We start from the raw sequence: 21,137 nt of genomic DNA on the forward strand, positions 1-21,137 counted from the left end.
AATAGGTGCTTGGACTGAAAGTCCTAAGAATGGTTGACGTGTGAATATATGTTCTTATCTCAGGAGAAAAACATGTCTTATGTGATGCCTTTGGTTTTCAAAGTAGACTTTTAATCTTGAAGGCAGTATACTCTGGAGACACCTGCATTTTTAAGTGTTAGGCTACAATTATGTTCAAGGATTTCCTGTGGGAACGGGTACTGAGTGAGTTATGGTGGGTGAAAATATATTGGCCACTTCCATACCAGGAGAGATTTATTCTGTAGGACAAAAATAGATAAATATGTTACTTTTCCTGGCAAGCCAGAGGTGAATATCTCATCTCTTCTTTTTGCTGTTATGTTTCTTCCAAGGTGTTATTTATTCAGCTGGCTGGAGTAGGCAGTTGAGAGTACCAGTGCCTTGCACCAGGCCAGTGAGGCTGTTGGCACTGTGTTAGCCAAATACAGAGAAACTGCCCCTGCAGTTATTCTGAGGATAATTCATTCTTTATTGCCATGAGAAAAACAGTATTTATGTAGATGATGCAGTGCTGTAGAAAATTAAAGGAAACTCAGAGATACACCAAATTAATTGGGATGGACTTGATGATCTTAAAGGTTTTCTCCAACCAGATCTGTGATTCTGTAGATATTAAGCAATTCTCTTCTGTGAGGGTGGTGAGACATTGGCACAGGTTGCCCAGGGATGCTGTGGAGGCTCCATCCCTAGCAGTGTTGAAGGGCAGTTTGGATGTGGCTTGAGGCAACCTGGTCTAGTGGGAGGTGTTCCTGCCCATGCAGGGGGGTTGGAACTGCATGGTCTGTAAGGTCCCTTCCAACCCAAACCAGCCTGTGATTCTGTACTGCATTGCTGGTGGCACAGCCACACACCTGCAGAGCACAGTGCCAGAACAGTCTGCAGGCTTTTTCTTGGTGTCTGCTGTCTCTGTCAGCAATGGTGTGACCACCTTAGGTGGCTGTGCTGCTTGTCCCTGCATGTGATGGGAGCAGTGTGTCTGCTCAGGAGGAGGGACTATACAAACCTCTGGGGTGGGTAGGAAGGGCATGTGTGAGGGGAGTGTGAGAGAGCTTGGAGCTTTGAAAGGAAAATTGGAGCTGTTACCAGTACAACTAGTTTAGCAAAATTTGCTTTGCTTTGTGGTTTTTTTTCTTAAGAAGTGTTTAAATGCTTCCTTTGCCTTTGCCTATTGGGGTGTGACTCTGCATGACAAGATTCTTGCTGACCTCTGTGTCACAGGCCATTGTCTTCCCAGCCCGTAAGAATAGTGAATATTCCTATTGTCCAGGTTATTTGATGTAAATGCAAGTGTAATATCTTAGAATATTAAACTCCTTGATAAATAATGTTGCACTGTGAAGGGAAACATACATGCAGTGTCTGTGGCCACTTTCCCTGTTAAGCTGCTTCCTCTGCCTTACCCAAAGCACAACCTTTCTGTCAGAGCTGAGTTCAGAGGTAGCTGTAGCACAACATTTTGAATATTTTACTTCCTATTGTGGTGGGGGTGATGGTCTCAGTGCTTCATAAATACTTTTGTATGAGACACTGAGAAAAAAGAAGCCTGTTTAAAAAAAAATAAAATAATTGCTTCTGTAAATTACTCTGCTTCACAGATTTTTTTTATCCCTTCTGTTTGATTTCATCATTTTGGAGGGTTTGTATTGTGGAAATGTGCTGCTTAGTGAAGGGAAAAATGGCAGCATTTCAAGGAGTGTGCCCTGGTGTTTATATTCACTTCAAAAATATGTGAAGACAGAATAGCATGGAATTGCTCCAAACACTTTTAATAGCTCAAAGTTTAGATTTGTAGAAAAGAAATAGCAGCAGAATTTGATAGTGGTTTATTGAAATATCATCCTGATCCTTTCAAGAGGGATATATCTTTTCCATAACCTCTTCATATGTACTGTCCTCCAAAATTTTAGAATTGGAAGTGCAGCCATATTCTGAAATGAGAGATTAAAAATGGGCACTTTCTCTTAAATTCTTTTGCTGAGTGTCAATTTAGAGTAGGAATTGGTTTATTCCTACTTAAATGCTGAGTTTAAAGTTCCTGTTCAGTCAGATGTCATCAGGTTGATAGTGCTTAAAAATAGCTTGTCCTGCAAAATCAGCAGTGGAGGAAAAATCATCATGGAAGGAAAAACCAGCAGACTGTCAGTGCCCATGATGACTAACCTTTTAGCTTTAGCTTAGTTCAGTGGATTAATTTATGGTATAGGTGTTGTAACCTCACACTTCAGTCAAGTGTACCAAAATAGCCTGGAGCAGCACTGAGGTACAACAGTACAGAAAGTATCTAGATGTCTTTGGTGTGGATAAAGAAGGAAAGTGAAAATATGTCCTTGTTTTGGAGCAGTGAAAAAAAGTGCTGGGAAAGTAGGGTATCACCTGTATTAGGGGTTGCAGTAACTCATGTTTTTGCTATTCAAACTGTACCAGCAAATACAGTTCATTCTGTAGCAAGGTCTTACTGAAAGGTGATAGGTCCTTATGCTGTCTGTGGGGCTGCATATCTGTAGTAAAGAGAACCAGGAAAGGACGTCAGCATAAGTATGGGGGGGGAGAAATCCAACTCTCTTGTCAGTGGAGAGTGTAATTGACAGCTGGAAAGAAAAATCTAAAATGTAGGTGCCTTACATGTACTGGTTTTCAGACATTGTCAGCTGAATATGTTGTCACTGACAGTGACAGCTCAGAAATGTTTGTGTTGTCTGGAGCTACTGACCTTCTTACTGCTGCTGAGCAAACTAGGTGAGGGCTAGGCTCAGGGCCCACAGACCCTGGAGCAGTACCCTCCATTCAGCTGGTATCCATCTGTTAGTGGTTTCCATAGAAAGCTCTGGCTGATTGAAAACAAAAGTGTTTTCTCTCCCTCCAGCAGGGATGATGATATTGAAGTACTTGCAGATGAAACCTCTGACACTGCTGAGGAGACGTCTCCAGTGCGAGCTGTCAGCCGAACATCCAGGTTTGTAGACAAAGATTTTTTTGTATCTTGTCACTGAGGAATAACAAGGGGTATAAGAGTTGGAACAATGTTAGGAATGTTACTTATGGCATTTTAGTTGCCTTTAGCTGGAACACAGCTTAGTGCTTCCACCAGAGTAGTATGAAACTCATGTGCTGTGTTCTGTTACCATACCATGCTCTAGAGATGCTGGTTTCCCTCTACTGGTTTAAAAAATATTAAACTAGTCCCTGAAAAATCTGTGTCTAATCTTTAAAAACAGGGATCTAAAAGCCAAAAAGAAAATCAAATGGGTATTGTGATGCCTGTTGTATTGTATCTTTGTTACTCTACAAGATACCAATGTGACTTCGCAAATACCTAGGTTTTTGGAATTAGCTGAAATGCTGAAAATACTTTACCTAGACTAAATGCATCTCTTCCTTCCTCTAAAATAGCAGTGAGTGGAAAGTAAGAGAGATCCACATGAGAGCATGGATTAATTTGATTGAAACTGCAGGCTTAGCAGACTGTTGTATCTAAACCCAATAATCCACAGGATGGAATTTGAGGAGTAGTGAAGAAACTTCACTTGTGTTCTGAGTCGTAGTTACTGGTGACTTTTGAACTGATGCCAGCCTTTGGTGTTCTGTCTTTGGGCTGGGTCTGCAGGGGAGGGAGTCTTTCCAGAGACTTATTGCTATGAAATGTGTTTGTATTGATCTTTATGTGGAGAAGCTATTCATGAGGTTTAAACCTGTCCTCCCCTCCTTCAGTAAGCGACTCTCCCAGCCAGCTGGAGGCCTTCTGGACTCTATCACTAATATCTTTGGGTAGGTTAGAACTCTTTTCACCTCTGTTGTGTTGGTTTTTTTTATATATATATTGGTTTCAATGTACACCAAAATCTTGGTGATGCAAGGAATACGAACAAATAATTTCAGCCTTTCTTCTAGCTTCTGCCTTTCTTTTTTTTTTTCTTGTTCTCAACTTCCTGTTTCTTCCATCTTGCCGTGTGCTGACCTCTGACCTTTCCCTCCAGTCTGTCTGAGTCTCCCCTTTTGGGACATCAATCTTCTGATGCTGCCAGGTGAAAACATTATCCACTCTTAGTCCAGCATGTGAATGTACTCTATTGAAGTAACACAGAACATAGCTGTATTATCCTGATTACATTTCAAATGTTGCTAACACTGGCTAGAAATGGTCTACAGTTAGAGAGGCAATGAGCCCCTCTTTGAGGAGAGAATACATGGAGTTTGCTCTTACTTTCCACTGCACTTTGCTCCTTTAATAGGGTTATTTTCAAGAAATCATTGGGTTCTGTGCTTAGTGGCTAGAGTGGAGCTGGTCCTAAGCCAAGTGCTGCACTGGGTGGATGATCTTGGCTTAAAGGTGGAGCCTGAGCGTTTGAGTGGAGCCTTGTGCTGCCTGGGATGTCGCGCTGCAATGGTGTTGAGTCTCCCTAGGCACAGTGATGGAGTTGCAGTCTCTCCAGCTGCACTCACTCCCATGTTTCTCTTTCCTATTAAAAAAAAAGCTCCAAAGTTAGGTCAGTAATCAGTTCAGGTAACTTATCTGGCATACCATGAAATATCTAAAGTCAAGTGGATGTCATGCTAGATGACAAATGTAATTTTTAAAAGATGGGATAAACAGAAGTTAAACTCCTTCCTCCATTTTTACATCACTGTTCAGTGTAGATAAGTGACAGGTAGAGATATGGATGAACTCAAGACAAACAGCATTCATTTCTCTTTTTAAAATATTTCTACTTTGTTTCATCTCAGGAGACGTTCTTTGTCCTCATTCCCTGCTCCCCAGGATAATGTAGAGCCACATCCAGGTGCCAGTAAAGAAGTAAGAGTGCCCACCACTGCCATATGTGTCTTTGTAAGTATAGAAGGAATTCTGGGGTTTACCATTCCTTGTACTGTCTTTGTAGGGAGTGAATCCTATCTGTGTGGGAACTGATCTCCTGGAACTCCTAGAAACAATGCCAAGCAAGAAGCTTGATTTGTTAGCCTGTATTAATTCTTAGCCTGAATGCTTCTCAGAGCCAATGTGCTCGATGTCTGTCTGAGTGAGGTCGATGATGAACAGTAAAAGGTCTGAGGGCACAAGGGAATCACACTCCATTACCCTCCTGGCTCCCAGCAGTCCGTGTTCTATCATGCTGTAGTAGAGCTATGATTGAGAAAGAGATTGCTGACACTTTAGGATTAATTCAGTTCCAGTTCTCCACAGTGAAGGGAGTTGTGGCACTGAATGTCATCCAACAGAGGGTGGTTAAGAGGGTGGTGAAGAGGAGCTCATGGTAGTGGGGTGTCTTCATTTGTTGTGTGTGATCTAAAGTTTTCAAGCTGAGACCTCCTTTATGCATTGTTTTGGCCTCACAAGGCCAAACTTAAATTCCTTAAATACCTTCTGAATGGAAGAGATAGTGGTGAATTGTCTTGTAACACAGCTCATTGTTTCAACATTCCTCTTGAGCTTTCTCAGGCACTCCACTGCTGGATATGGATATTTCATGGATATAAAGTGACTTAGAGTCATAACTTAATTGACTGCTGGAGCTGGCTTGAATAGGGAGCCATCAGAGGAGGTATTGATGGCTGCAGTATGTGTTGCAACCTCTCTCCTCCTGTGGCTGTATACAGCCAGCACAGTTGATCAACAGATACAAGGCTGGCTCATTTCATCATCAAAGGTATTGCAAAGCTATGTGAGGTTTTCAAGAACCATGCAAGAAGTTCTGTTCTTTTCATCTTTCTCTTGATCTTCTGCAATGTCACCTGAACTTCCAAGAGCAACGCAGCCTGTCTGCTCAACGTAGGGGAGCAAACCACAGGAGACTGTGCTGGCCCCCAGTCTGGGCAGCCTATGGAATGCTGCCCTTTCCAATTCCCCATCCTGCAGCAGGAGCAGTAATGGCTGCAGCAGTTAGCCTGTCAGACCATGGCAGTCTGAAGCTGATGTGTGATTAGCACTGCAGTATTAGAAGGAAAATGTCCCTACTCATTTCATGGGAAACCTTGTGTTCCTTCTGGATGTGATCTGTGTTGGAGCCCAGGTGAAGTGTGAGGAGGTGTCTAGGTCCAGCAGAGCTTTCCAGGAATGAAGGCAAGCAAAGGTTTGGCAGATAGAGGGAACAGAGCAGCCTCACTTCTGGATAAACGAACAGAACAGACCTGGAAAGGTGAAGAACTGATTCGCTTCAGCCATCATTCTTGGGCATAGTTACTAGGCAAGACCTTTGACCAGTTTTGTTCTGAATGGCTCTTCTGCACTTGTAGAAAGATCAGGTTTGAAGTGTGATGACCCTTAAATATGATGAGGTGGCAGATCAAATTCAAGTAACAAGTTCCAGAAAAAGATGAATTTCCAGAAAAACTGATTTTGAAAGAGCAGTTACTGAAAATACTTTAAAAGGAATTTAAAAGCAGATTAATTAATAATGTGCTACTATGTACTATAATGTGCAGTGTGGGTAAGTGGTTTAAAGCTGTGAAATTAATAAAAAAGGAAAGAGTCTTAACATTCTGATGGCTTTAAAAGGACAAGAATCACTATTAAGTGGCCAGCTCAAGCTTCAAAACACTAAGCTGTGGGAAAGCAGCGGTGCAACAGTGTCACTGCAGCTGCAGATCAGAGACACTGTTGGACCACAAGCTGTGAGGGAAGGTGCTGTCGCAAATCTGCTGGTACTAATTCACCAGGAGGAAGCAGTGTTCTCATCAATGCAGTTAACCTGTTGTGCTGTCTGCTAGAAGACTTCCCTAACTCAAGTCTGACTTGTGTTCTGTGGGTGCATGAACTGATTGGATCGTATTCCATGGCTGGCTCCAGATGGAGAAATGAAAAGCTAGTTTTCTTCTACAGCATATCACCTGTTACTGTGTTCTCTCCTGTCCTTGCCTGAATTTCTTTATGTTGCTGCAATTTATGAGTCTTGCCTCACAAGGCCTAAACTTACAAAGCCTTGTAAGGCTTCTGGCAGTTTACTATCACTTTTGAGTCCTTGCTAAGTGTTTTCTTTATGTGCTTTTTCTTTTTTTCTTCATATCAGCCTTGGTGCTCTGTCTGTACACTTACCAACCACAGCAGAGTTTGTCTGTGCCTTTGTTTCCTATATACTGCTGAAAGTTCTACAGCTCTGGTTCTGTATAGCCTTAAAGTTCTATAGCTTTCTAGTCTGTTTTTTTCTTGGGTCTGTGTTAATTCCATTTTGGGTGGCTGTTCTGTTCCTCCCTCTCCTCAGGATGCACATGATGGGGAGGTGAATGCAGTGCAGTTCAGCCCTGGCTCCCGGTTACTAGCCACAGGAGGCATGGACCGGAGGGTTAAGCTCTGGGAAGTCCTGGGAGGTAAACTGGTTTGCTTTGGGGTTTGGTGGGGTGCTCAACAAACTCATATAATAGTTCACTTTGTGTCAGCTTCTGTTCTAATCCATTGCTTAAGTTTTGTTTGTCTTTCTCTGTGCAGATAGGTGTGAGCCCAAAGGTTCCCTCTCTGGTAGTAATGCTGGGATTACAAGCATAGAATTTGATAGTGCTGTGAGTATCTGTGCAATATCCACTGTTTGTGATTGGGAATAAATTATTTTAATTGTGTTGTGCTCTGCTGTCAATTGCCATTCTAACATCTTGAAAAGTTACCTAAGAAATGAGTTAAAATACTTAGAAGAGTAACTGCAAATAGTTAAAAATACATCCTTATTTCATATAATGTGGTCTGTAATTCTCATCTTTGCTCTGCAGTCCAGAAGGTTATATGCAGCTCAGAAATGGGCTGTTAAGGACTATTTTGATAAAATTGCAATAAAATACTCTAGGCTTTTTCTAAAGTAAAAAATGATCCTTCAGCTTCCCACTAAAGCTGCCGCAACAGCACAGAAGCAGCAAATACAGTGAGGCTCTATTTCTGTGAAGTTTGTTTCCATACCTGCTCTATTGAGGTCTGTGATGAACAGTAAAAGGTCTGATTATCCCAATACAGGTGCTTCCATGACCTGTTCTCCCAGCAGTTTCTCACCAGTAATGGCACAGTCGTGGTATGGCTGGCAGGGTATTTGCTGACAGCCTGGGGTGTGCTCAGTTCATGTTAACCTGAAGGACTGGAGACTTGACTGGGATCAGCATCCAGCAGTCTTCACTTGAAGGAGTTTTGGGTCTTGGATTGTTATAACTGGACATGTGATCTGACTTTTCTTCTGAGACCTCTCCCAAAACACAGTACTCTGCTGCATGGACAGTAGACCAAAGCTGACATCTTTTCTTCCACTTGGTGATTTTTATTTGCTGAACTTCATTGATACACACCCAAAAGGATCCTTCCTTTGGACACTGACCAGCTCATTAGAGATTTGCTGGCACTGGTAATCTGCAGGAAAAGCTAGTTCTGATTTTGGCAAGCTGCTTGAATACATTTTGAGGTGAGAAATGCCTTAGGTGGGATGCTAATGGGCATTAGGCATTCAGGAAAGTCTTTTGAGATGGACAGAAGTGCAAGAATGAATGTTAAAGTGTCCGATTCTCCATCATGGATGACTTGGAAGAGACATGAGCCTAAAGCCACAAAAAACTGAATTTCTTTCTCCTTGGATAGATTTAATTTTTGGAATCTTGGTTGAAGGTGTCAGAATTGTAATGCAAATTACAAGATTTGGGCTAATTCCACTCTGAGGCCAGTCTAAGCAGTGGGGGTAGATGATGTGGGGCTTTTTCTCAGTGGAAAAATTGAAAAAGAGGAAAAAATCCCCAATAGGTGAGGGTAAAGTAGAACCCGCTTCCTCACTGCAGCAGAAAGGAAAGGAGAAAGTCCTTTCTGGTCTGGTTATTGTTATTCCTTTTATCTGTAGTAGTGATTCTACAAATCACTGACATTTAGAGGAGAAGAATAAGCCATAACCTTTTTGGAAGTTGTTGCTTCCTGGCATGTGCTGCTGTGGTTGTGTTCTTTTGGTTGTTTTTTTCCTTGGCAATATAGCCCTAACATTGATTTAATTATTTATTGGCAATATGTTTTGAGTTTAATTTGCATATTGACTTGCATCAGTAGTTTTAAATTAATCTTGTTTTCACAGGGTTCTTACCTCTTAGCAGCTTCCAATGATTTTGCCAGCAGAATCTGGACAGTTGATGACAATCGATTACGGGTGAGTCTTCTGGAGGCAAAGGGGTGCTCAGGCTGTTTGTTTTTTTCTAGTTTTGTATAATGGGGACAAGGCAGATTTGGAAGTTGGGCATTTACAAGCACTTTCAATAATCATTTTTGTTAACAGGATCTTTATTTCTCTTAAGGGTCTTGAGGCCAAGACCCAAAATACAGTATTGGTCTCTGCAGCCTTGCAGGAAACTCCAGTCAGTGCATTTTTTTCACAATACAGACCCCTGGTAGAAAAACCTTACCACATAACCCAAATCCACTTTTGCATCCCCTTCTGGCAATTTACATGCTTCTTATGGTTTATGGAGAGCCACTTCAATGTTGTAGCCTCAGTCCAAGGAGAGGACTGCTGAAGAGTTTGCAGAAGAGAAAAGAGGGATTTTTTTGTTTTGTTTTGTCAGGAGCTGTGTTCTTGAAAAGGAGTCCTTTCCTTTGCTGTTAAAGGCAGCAAGCCTGGAAGTGTTTGACTTTATCTCAATGGCTTTTGAAAGATTCCTTCTCTCTTCCAAACTCCTTTGTGTTCACCTTCTTCTCTAACACTTAGCTTTAGTTTAAAGAAGGATTTACCTTTGGACTAAAAGAAAAGTTTCTCTGCAGCTTTCAAAAAGCTTTTTTAATTGTCATTCCTTTGTACGCTTTTCCTCAACATTTTAGTTTAGGAAGGTGCTAACTGATGTTCTCAGTCTGAGGTTTCACATGTCAATTACAATTTACAGTTGCATTGTAATTCACTGGGTAGTTCTCACTGAAGACATGTCAGGTTTCATTTAGGAAAATGAAGAAGATTGGTTCTTTTGCAGCTTCTGTTTGGCTGAAAAACCTGCTATTGTGTTTGAATAAAAGCTAACCAGACTATAGACTACTCCCTACAGAAAGATAGTTATCCCTGCAAGCATCCACCTTGGCTACATAGTATCTTCCTGTAATGTTTTGGTGTCTTCGGTGACCACCAGCTTTGGGTGAGTGCATTCACTGTTTGCTGAGAGAAAACAGTGCATTCTATTCCCCTATGAAGATAGGCTGAGGAAGTTGGGGTTGTTCAGCCTGGTGAAGAAGAGGTTTAAAGGTGACCTAATAGTGGCTTTCCAATACCTAAAGGGTACAAGCCTACAAGAAATCTAGGGCAGGACTTTTTCCATAGGCATGTAGAGGGAGGATAAGGGGCAATGGTTTAGAACTTGAAGAGGGGAGATTTGGATTAGATATTAGGAGGAAATTCTTTAATGTCAAGGTGGTGAGAGACACTGGTAGAGGTTGCCCAGGGAGGTCATGGAAGCCCCATCCCTGGAAATGTTCAAGAGCAGGTTGGATGGGGCTTGGAGCAACCTGATCTAATGGGAGGTGTCCCTGCCCATGTAGAGGGGTTGGATCTAGACAATCTTTAAGGTCCCTCCCAACCCAAGCCTTTCTGTGATTCTCTGATTCATTCTTTCCTTTGTGTGTGTGGTGTTGGTTTGTCATGGTTTGCATGTGAGCAGGAGACAGTGAAGTTGAAATCATGGTAAATTTGGCCACAAACTCCCTACTAAAATGCAAATATCTGTACCTAATGGCTGTGCAGCAAGAGCAGAAGAGATAAGCAGGGTGAAGTTTAGATCTTCCTTTCTGGAATTTGTCCTTTCTTAAGACAAAGTGGTCTTTATAGAATGATGTGTTCTTTCAGAGTTTGTGTTGTGCATCAGGGTTGCTTTTTTCCAAACTTTGTTCCCATTCCTTTCTGTTGTTTCAGGCTTTTCTGGATTTTGGTAGTCCTTTGAGTAGTTACAAAAATCTAACTACATACCAAAGATTTCTCTCATTTTTCAGTTCTCTCTTCAGTCATTCATTATCTGGTTTGTGATTGAGTATGTAAATTCAGCAATTAGAAGTGAGCATGGTTCATGTTCTTAGCCCCACAGAGCCTACCCCTGCAGTTACAGAAACTGCCACGGGGAGCTTTTCTGCAATCTCTGGTTGTCTCAGCTTTCAGGCTTGAAGATGTAACAACAGTTGATACTATAGACCCTGTTGTATCCTTGAGAGAAGCTCATAATAAAAAGCTGAAGACACAATTTCCATTTCAGCATGCTTTAACCTCTTGTTGTCACTGCTGCAAGGCTGTGTAGTAGTTGCCATCTGTCCATGAAGTGTAGGTGTGTGGACTGTTGGAAGAGACCTTGTAGGTTCCCTGAGGAGCTAGAGAAGCTGCCACCAAGGGGAACTTGTGTCCCCAGCTGCAGCCTGAGCTCTGTGGTACTTAACACTCCTACTCAGTCTTAGCCAGAATAGTTGTTTTTTCTCCAAGGAATGCAGCAGAAATACAAATTATGGTTTAAGATTCTTTGAGTTAATAAATAGGAGAACTAGTTAGCTGCGAACAAGTGGAAGGGTGCAGTTTAACCATGTAAATCTCTCATCCCCAGCACACCCTGACAGGTCACAGTGGCAAGGTCCTGTCAGCCAAGTTCCTGCTGGACAACGCGCGCATCGTGTCGGGGAGTCATGACAGGACCCTCAAGCTCTGGGACCTCCGCAGCAAAGTTTGTAAGGAAACAAGACTTCTGTCTTTCACCCATGTTCTGTGCTTCTGCTGAGTGTAAATGGGATTCTGCCATCAGCCAGGTTGTATCATCCTCTCACTAGGCTAAAACAGCAAAAGCCAGCAGCCACGCCATCTTCTGCTCCTGTTCAAGTAATCAGATTCTTTCTGCCTGTTACCTGAAATCAGAATAAGAAATTGTGTGCATGCAGGAATTGCTGCTAATTCCATTACACTAAGAGCAGCTGTGTTCTTTGAGTATTCTTTGTTTATCATGGTGGGGGTGGATGATTCAGTCTTCCACTAAAGACTTGGAGCCAGGTCAGAGTTTTTAACCCTGAAGTGGATGAAAATGTCACTTGGAAAAGTACCAAAAGTTTCAACATCTCAAAGGAAGAAAACACTAGGATCCAGATATTTCTTTAGGAGCAGCACCTTATTTCCTTGCCTTTTCTCCTGTTGATGGCTTTTAAACCTGCTTGCACTTAGGGAAAGTTGACCTTCAGGGTTACCTTGATACCTGAACCGCAAACATAGGTCAAGGAGACAGTTCATGTTATTTAGTAACAAAATGGAAGTAAAGCTGCTGTTGTGAGAGCCTTTAAAGGGATATTAGCCATGGAGATTGAGAAGGACAGAGAGGTTGTTGAAGGCTTAAGTCAGGATTATTCCAATCCAGAGTTTGCCTGCCCTTAGGCACTCCTTGGATGCTGCTCTGTGTGGCCATTGTGTGTGGTACAGTGATTATTTTCTGTCTCTGTTTTCATCAGATTGTACAGTATAAAATTAATTGTGTCACTGTTGGCTTATCTTTTCCAGGTATAAAAACAGTGTTTGCAGGATCTAGCTGCAACGACATCGTCTGTACTGAGCAATGTGTAATGAGTGGACATTTTGATAAGAAAATTCGTTTCTGGGACATCAGGTAAAACTTGTGAGAGACCACATAGTGTAGGAATGGTTATGAGATTGCTGGCTGACTAAAATGTGAACAAGGGAACTCTTCTTCCTAAGGCTGGAAGCTATTGAGACTGTTCTAAGAGCTGCAGAAGGCCATTGAAGGAGACTTCTGTCACTGTGTTTATTCTGTTTGGTGGTTTGGGTTTTGGATTTTTTGTGGGGGGATGCAGAAAGGCATCTGAAAAGGCAGTCTGCTTTCTTGTAAATATCTTGCATTGCTCAGTACTTGCTGTTCTAGATGTCATTCAGAGGGTGGGGTAGTTGTGGTGAAAATAGCATATAATTATTGGCTGGAGATGTTATCCACAGAGTGAGGTCTAGCTTGGGAAAGAATCAAAATGTGAGGATAAACCAGTAATTCTTTTTATCTTCTTCCACACTGGGACAAGTTTTGATGCAGTGGTTTGGCTTCTGGACCCTGGCTTATTCTCTCTTTGTTTCTTTCTCTCTTTTTTTCTTTCTGTCTTTAGGACTGAAAGCATAGTAAAAGAACTGGAGCTGCTTGGAAGAATCACAGCTCTGGACCTGAACTCAGAGCGAACAGACCTTCTGACTTGTTCCCGCGATGATCTACTGAAGATCATTGACCTGCGGGTTAGTGCTGTCAAGCAGACTTTCAGGTGAGTGTTCTCCACAAGAACATGATGAATTTCAACATTTTGGATTGAAGATTGCCCTCAGTGATGGACTATTTTGCAGTGGGTAGCTAAGTTCTCTCTGAAGTCTTAACAGCAAAGATCTGCTCTGATGGACCTTTTTATTTACCTCTTTGAAGAAGAAAGGTTGGCTTAGAAGTCTTTGGCCTAGAGGAATGTATTTGGTCAGATGTGATTGGGAGGAGGATATATGAGAAATCTGACCTTGTGATAAAGGGAAATTGAATCTTATTCTGAACCATGTAGAAATCCTTACGATGCTCCTCAGTGAGATCCTGGAAGTCTGTCTTCTTAAAAATGAATTTACACTTCTCTGATTCTCACTTTGCAGCGCCCAGGGATTCAAATGTGGCTCTGACTGGACAAGAGTTGTGTTCAGGTAAGGTTTAATATAAGCAAGATATCTGATAAATCTTTACCCAGCAAAAGGGATCCATGATGCTTGGCTGCATTGTCCCCATTTGCAGCTAGAAAAACTGGGGCAGAGTGTGTGATTTTCCCAAGGTTACCTCTTGGTCAAGACAGAGTGTGTCTGTAGATCTTGATCCAGTGTCTTGGAGGCCTTCTGATTCCAAAGTGCTTTCACATCTTAGCAGCTGGTAACACATGAGAAAAGATTATTTCATGCCAAGTTACTTGTTTAGGAAGTTGAGAGTGGAACGATGATTTGTGTTGACAAATTGCTGTCATTAAAATGTCTTCTTTCCTTCTGCACCTTCTCTGGTCTCCTAGCCCTGATGGTAACTATGTGGCTGCTGGTTCAGCTGATGGGGCCCTCTACATTTGGAATGTGCTCACTGGGAAATTGGAGAGGACACTTGCAAAGCATCACAGGTGAGAGGAAACTGGCTGTGTGCTCTGAAGTGGGGATCTGGGTTGTGGATCTTGTTGAGCTATGGAAGAGCTGGAGTCACACAGCTTTGTAACTGCTGGTGCAGTGTGAGAATTTTAGTATGCAGATCCTTTGTGGATTCATGGCACTATTCTCTAGAAGTAAGGTTAGGTTTGTTATTGAGATGATTCTAATAAAACGCATTTAATATATTCAGATGAAAATGCATCTCTCTTAGGCTTACCAAAAGCAAGAGTCTTTTGAGAGCTAAGAAAGTGCCTTTTCTTTGATATTTAGAGTGCTCTCATGTTTCATTCCAGTGTTAACTGCTGTCATGGAATTCAGCTTTCTTCTAACCTGGCATCTGGCTTCCCTTGCAGCTCCTGTATCAACGCAGTGGCGTGGTCCCCAGCAGGTGCCCACGTGGTGAGTGTGGACAAAGGGAACAAGGCTGTCCTGTGGGCCGAGTTCTGACCCAACAGGGGGTGGAAGGCAGAGTGACCAGCGGGCCAGGGCCCACAGCACGGACACCCCAGCACAAATCCATCCTGAGCAGGGATATTGACAAGCACATGGTCTTCACTTCCAGAGGAAAGGTTTAAAGCAATGGAGAAGGAGTCTGAGTCAGACTTGTTGTGGTCATAACTGCACTGTGGCATTTGGACTCAGCAAGGGATTAGCTGCTCTGGATGGAGAATGCTCCTTAGTCCTGCCTTTACATGCAGTATCTATGCACCAGTGGAGCTGAAGATATTAGTGGGATTCCTCACCAGGCAGCTGTGCCAAATACCCTGTCACACAAATGAGTCGACGGCACTTCTGAGCTGGAAAGAAGTTACTGTGTATGCTGACTTAATACGTGTCCTGTCTCCTGCGTTCTGTTCTTGTGGCCTGGTTCAGGTATGGGTTGGCAAGATCCTGAAATGTGGACAGGGCCTAGACAGTCTGGAGTGTTGGAACAGCTTTTGAAGGTTGTCTCCTGTGGCTCTGGCAGCTCTCCCTTTGAGTTCCCAGTTCAAGTAAGGTCTGCTCTGATCCTGGCACCAGTCCTCCAGCACTGTCATGTGAACTCTGAGTTGGTTTCACCTGTCCTTAAGGCAATGGTCTCTTCTTCAGGACTTCTGCAGCCATTTGTTAAAATGCCCTTCAGCAGCTTGGGTATCACAAAAATAGGAGGTTTTAAATCTTTATTCCACAGACAGCTTGGGTACTGGGTGTGAGGAGAGAGAAGTTCTACTTTTGTTGTGCTGCTGTGATAAGGAACGTAGTCATACTGTGACTTTGGTACCAGAGTGTAGATGTTTGGCCCCTTTCTCTGTTCATCCGTCCTGTCCTGGCGGCTGTCAGTAGAACACAGGGGAGCAGTGGAGTTAAATCCCAAATCCATGGTTTTGATGCTGGCGAATCCAGGCCATTTGCCCCCATCTTGAGCACACGTGCAATATTCCTGTTTGCGCTGGAGCCCTCTGTGCTGCAGAGCAGTGTCTTGGCTATGTCCCTGTTTGAGCATCCATAACCAAGATGTGGTTGGATGTGAGCTACCTGACGTAACTTGATCCAGTCAAACCTTTCCACATCATCTGGGCCTCGAGACAAGCCACCAGCGTTTTATTGCCTTTTTATTTGCACTTTATTTTCTTCTTCCCTGATAGCGTTTTACTAAGAAAGTGTGTTCTTTGGAGGGGCTGGATTAGGGGGTAGCTGCTATAACAGGCATCTCTCTAACCTAGTCTTTTGTTCAAACACTTTCTGCAGAGGGGAATTGGAGTATATGGGGCAAATTTTTTATTTATTCAGCTGCCCATAAGAACTTGATTGTAAATAAACCTGTGTTCTGCTTTTAAAACCCCACAATGCTCTGATTCATTTGTGTCTGTGTGTGAGATCTTGTTCTGAATGAGCAGACAAGAGAACCTGAAATGTCTTTTTCTGTGCTATGTTTTTGCAGTGAATTGTGGGTTTGTGTTCAGCTGCGTTGGGGGGTTTGGTGTAGGGGGGAAAGAGGATAATGCTCTTAACTTGAAGCTGGACATCCCACAGATAACAGCTTGGTTTGCCCCATCTCAGGAATGCTGCCTTGAGACTGAAGGAAGCCTTGCTAGGTAGAATGAGTATCTCTGTCCTGGAGAGGTTAATGTATACTTGGATGTCTTGGATAAATTACTGAATTAAGGAAATCGGTATCTCTGTTTCAGACACTGCTGAAAATAGAAGGCTTCTTCTGCTCTGATACTTTGCTGCCTTGTGAAGTTTTTAAGCTAGTAATAGGAATTGCACATTGCTTTAAAACCACAAAAAACCTGTTTTAAGATAATGCTACTTCAGGGTAATGAAGCAAAGCCTTCAGCTGTTTAATGTACAAAGTTCACATCTAACTAAGAGCCACCACTGCTCACCCTGCTGTTTTCATAGGAGCAGCCTTCTGTCCAGCTCTTGGAAGTGACATCTGTAGCAAGATATTTTGCTTTTGTCTGTTGCTGTGGCAGGAGGTTCTTGTAAAGACACCTTCCAAGACTCCAGCTGACCTTGGTTACTGTGGAAAAGCAGATCACTAAATGACAAGTCAGCATGATGAAAGATTATTGGGAGATTAACATAATAAAAACTCTGCAGGCTCTGCTGAGGCAGATTGGAATGGGTTTAGGATGTTTATAATTTAGACTGCTATACTTGTATTTTTTACAGCATGGTCACAGACACAAAGGGCTCTGTTTTGCCTGTTGATGCTGTTACGAAGTAGGTTGATAATACTTGAGGATAATGGCTGCCTAGCTAAGACCTTCTAGATTAAAATTCCTTAGGACTAAGGTATGTAGGAAATTCTAGTGACAAATTTTAGCTTCTTTTGCTATAGTTTGTCTGTTTGCTTCTATTGCCCACTTCTCTGCTTCAGCCTTATGAAGGGAAGAAAATAAGGTACCTGCTGTGCTGAGGTGGCTGTTCCACTGTTTCTCTGCTGAATATGGAGCTGCCCTTCAAGTGGTTTTGAGGGAGTCAGGGGATGGGCACCTTTCTCCAGATGTAAGGCTGCATTGGAATCATAGAATTGGTTGGAAAAGATCTTTTAAGATCAAGTCCAATCACCCAGCACTGCCAAGGCCACCACTAACTCATGTCCCTCAGCACCACATCTACATGGCTTTGGAACCTCTCCAGGGATGGGGATTCCACCACTGCCCTGTGCAGCCTGTGCCAGGGCCTGACAATCCTTTTGGGGAAGAAATTGGATATTGGGAACAATTTAAACCTCCCCTGGTGCAACTCGAGGCCATTTCCTCTTGCTCTGCCACCTATTCCCTGGGAACAGAGACCAACCCCCCTGGCTCCAACCTCTCAGGCAGTTGCAGAGCCAGCAGGTCTCCTTTCAGCCTCCTTTTCTCCAGGCTGAGCACCCCCAGCTCCCTCAGCTGCTTCTGCTCAGACTTGTACTCCAGCCCTTTCCCCAGCTCCACTGCTCTTCTCTGGACACTCTGCAGTCCCTCCATGTCCCTGTCATGAGGGGCCCAAAGCTGACGGCAGGATTTGAGGAGCCCCCTCACCAGGACTGAGCATGGGGGGGAAATGGGGAAGTGTGTGTTTTGGAGAAGCTTCTTCCAAGCCCCCCTGAAGCTGTTCACAGTAGCACATGTACCCACACATCCTGGACCCTCAAAAGAGTAGCAGGTCTAATGAGGATGTTCATTCCCCTCCTGAAGAGCCGATAATCCTGCAGTGGCAGCAGCACAAGCTTTTTAAAAGAGCAACAGCTTTATCATTTTTATTTTTGCTCTGTGAGACTGAATAGAAGCTGTTGATTTTTGTGGGGTAATTTCTGGGGCCTCTTCCCCACTTCCAACAACCAGGATCTGCCTCTCCTCAGGAGCACAGGCACATGTGCATTTCCATGTTTTAGGGCTGGCTGGTCTGTCTTTCCCAGAGTTGCTTAAGCAGTGGTTAAACTCTCTAAATAATCCATTTCCAGTTAATAAAATGTTGCTGGCATTTGGAAGACACTGAAAGAGCTGAGGAACTGCCTCTTTTTTAAAATAATTTGTGTACCCAGGCCATTGTCTTCAGGCAAATGTTGGTGATTGTTTGCTAAAAGCAAGCTTGGTTATTGGCTGCAGGACTGCCTGAGATGGAGGGTGCTGTTCAGGCTCACAAGCAGAGAGGTTAGAAGGGACAGACAACCAGACAGATGCAACCCCTCTGGGGGGCTACAGCTACAGCTGTTTGTGCAGCTCGCAAGCCAACAATTACACCTATCCTGTATAATATCAAGACCAAGTTTAACTGGGGGGGGAAGCTATTGGCACATTCATGGACAGAGAAGCTAAAGTGATTGAAATATCTGCTCACGTCTCACATCTTGGTGGTGTGTGTCACCTCCTATTAAGGAAGAGGTGTACTTGCTAGCAACATGTGGTTTGGCCTCAGCATGCCCATGGTGTGTTGGTGGAGCAACAAAAACTGCTTAGTGATTTTGAGAACAGTTGCATGGCTCTCAATGTTTGGTGGTCCTTTGTAATGGCAGGTAGTTACAGAGACTTGCTTTGGTCTTTTATAAACTCCCTTTTACATAAATGGCTTATGTCTCTTCAGCTTCTTATCAGGCTGGATGGCTTGCAGCCCTAGGAAGGAGAAGACAAGAGAAAGAGATTTAGAATAAAGCTGCTTTCAGTGACCATCCCATTTGATATAAGTCTGTAGTCCTTACAGAGCATGTGAGTATGACATTGTAGACCTTTCCATTGACCATCTGAGCTTCCTTAGGTAATGCTCTGTGTTGCTGACTTAACCACTTTCCAGTTGAATCTTAGCCTAGGTACAATATTTGCTCTTGGAGGGCGTTAATTCTTGAAATCCTGGATGGACGCAACCAGAGACGTGCTTTCAAATCCCCTACAAATTGTCATCCTTGTTTGCTAAGAAGTCAGTGATTCCCTCTGGGAGGTGTGAAGGAGCACAGGACACAGCTGCGTGCAGAATTCATCTTTCTTCAGTGGCTTAGGAGTTCACATCTTCGTCCTGTGGCAGCTCCTGTGGCATTTGAACACAAGGTATTTGCTGTTGTTTGCTGGCTTGTTCATTTGGGTCTACAGCCCAAGCAGGGTGTCTGTTCAGCAGCAAATGCTGTTCTGGACTTGGGAAACCTACCTGCAGTTCATAAGGGTACAAATACTTGAACACATGAAGGTTGGTCTCTAATCCTTACCTTACTTTCCTTCTTAGCAAGCTAGAAAAAATAGATTTCCTTTTTCTACAGTCTGTTGTGTCCAAGTAGGGACTAGAAACTGTTTCTGCTCTTAAACAGTTTTAAAATGGGAAAGCAAGGAATGAGATGGAATGGGATGGGATGGAATGGAATGGAAGTAAGGCTGGTGGCACACTGCTGGAGCAGCAATCTGTCTGACACAGTGTGCTAATCGCACAGGTCCCCCAGGGAGAAATGTCGGAACAGGGAACATGTGGCATTGTCCTTTCCTGATGCTCCTCAGCTTCAGAGTCTTACATGGTCATGGTTGTGCCTGAAGCATCTTGTCCGACATCTGCCAAAAGCCTTTTCCCTCTCAGTGCATCCAATCCTGGGAATGGATTCATGTTGGTGATTCCCAGAGCCTTCTGCAGCAACATGCTATACTCTGGAGTCTTGTGCCATGGGGGAAATGCTGCACTTTATTTTCAATTTGCTGCCTGGTCCCTTAATTGGATGCGACAAAGTGAAAAACTAACCTCTCTCCACTTTGTACCACTCATGTTTTCTGGACATCTCTCTGGATATCTTGTGTCCTTTTTTTTATTTCCCCTGAATAATCAAATTACATCTTTTTTTTTCTATGTTTTTTTCCTAGGGTACACACTGTTCCCTGCCCCTGGTTATATTTGTTACCTCTCTGGGCTGGACTGTTCTGTTCTGAAGGCCCTTTGGGTTTTGAGTTCAATGATACCTTGCAAGTAATGGGTTGGATTTGGTTCTGATTTAGGAAAATACAGCAGGACAGATGAGGTCTGATTTTGGGTTTGCTCTAACTTCTTACCAAGCATGCCACCTTTCCAGGTCTCAGACTGAGCATGCTGGATCCAAGACATGGGAATGAGAGGGGTTCTATAGTGGTATCAATGGCACTTTCTGTGGTCTTGATTTATTTCCACATAACTTATGTCAAGTCATTTTTCCTAATTGATAGCAAGTGTACCTGTGAGCACCAGACTACAGCTAGATTTTAAGTGCAATACTCTTCACTGACAATCACAGAATACAGGGTGTTTATCACCTATCCATTCTGCATCATGAAACACTCTTCCAAATGAATAGCTTTATTTTGGGGAGCCCAGAACAGCCTTGTGCCTGTGAGCAGCTGTTCACTCCTTACCTGGGCTTCTTCCGCTTCATTCAAGGACTATATGCTCACTAGCAAATGTCCCAGGACAGATGACACTGCACTGTTGTACACTTACAATGGTAAAAAAACCAAAACAACAAACAAAATTGCCCTAAAAAATCCAAACCCTGAAAGTAGCCAAACCCACCCCATCCTTATGTTTTATCCCATTATTAATGAGTGAGATGATCTTCTTTCTTATCTCATAACAATTTAGAGCCTCTGATGACAAATCCTGAGGTACCTTTTGAAAATCAAAGTGCCTTGTGCAGCTCATGTTACCTTTATCTGTACTCTCACAGGTTTCTTCACAATGTTACTTTCTCCAAACCTCTATGCAAAGGCCAAGCTATCCCTTCCCCTCCAGATTTTTTCTGTTAGTCAACTATTTTTTTTTTAAATTATGAATTTAAATGAGTTCTTGGTCTTCTGTGAAGTTTCTGAAGAGCTGTTTTTAAAATATATGTTTGTGGGTTTTTTTAATGAGGAACTGCTAAAATGAGGAAATGCACCTTCTGTGCTGCATTTGAGTATCTATTGAAATAATCTTTGGTAAACTACACATGGGAGTGGAGAGCTTTACCCACCAAGTATAATTCCACTTTTATGTCATCCACTTTTTTTTTTTCTGACATCTTTCCCAGGACCTTTTCTTCATTTCCCCACAGTCATACACCCATCTTGGACC

At 43.0% G+C, this 21,137-nt stretch overlaps 1 protein-coding gene across 4 annotated transcripts in view; it reads left to right on the top strand.

The window, feature by feature from the left end:
* ATG16L1 (autophagy related 16-like 1 (S. cerevisiae)) overlaps window positions 1–14,580 on the top strand; it is a 20,923-nt gene extending 6,343 nt beyond the window's left edge. Inside the window, exons 6-18 of one of the 4 annotated variants that reach the window (XM_009993511.1) lie at window positions 2,885–2,974; window positions 3,730–3,786; window positions 3,996–4,043; window positions 4,744–4,846; window positions 7,215–7,320; window positions 7,439–7,509; window positions 9,039–9,110; window positions 11,524–11,644; window positions 12,459–12,564; window positions 13,070–13,219; window positions 13,587–13,634; window positions 13,988–14,089; window positions 14,468–14,580. In XM_009993511.1, coding sequence (XP_009991813.1) covers window positions 2,885–2,974; window positions 3,730–3,786; window positions 3,996–4,043; window positions 4,744–4,846; window positions 7,215–7,320; window positions 7,439–7,509; window positions 9,039–9,110; window positions 11,524–11,644; window positions 12,459–12,564; window positions 13,070–13,219; window positions 13,587–13,634; window positions 13,988–14,089; window positions 14,468–14,561 — 1,168 coding nt within the window. In that variant the 3' untranslated portion in view covers window positions 14,562–14,580. The remainder of the gene's footprint in view (window positions 1–2,884; window positions 2,975–3,729; window positions 3,787–3,995; window positions 4,044–4,743; window positions 4,847–7,214; window positions 7,321–7,438; window positions 7,510–9,038; window positions 9,111–11,523; window positions 11,645–12,458; window positions 12,565–13,069; window positions 13,220–13,586; window positions 13,635–13,987; window positions 14,090–14,467) is intronic. The other 3 variants (XM_009993513.1, XM_009993512.1, XM_009993514.1) reach the window with 3 other exon arrangements.
* The last annotated feature ends 6,557 nt before the right edge of the window (window positions 14,581–21,137 follow it).

Source organism: Chaetura pelagica, unplaced genomic scaffold (assembly GCF_000747805.2).
Source record: "Chaetura pelagica isolate M959 unplaced genomic scaffold, ChaPel_1.0 scaffold192, whole genome shotgun sequence".
In the NCBI taxonomy this organism is placed as follows: Eukaryota; Metazoa; Chordata; class Aves; order Apodiformes; family Apodidae; genus Chaetura; species Chaetura pelagica.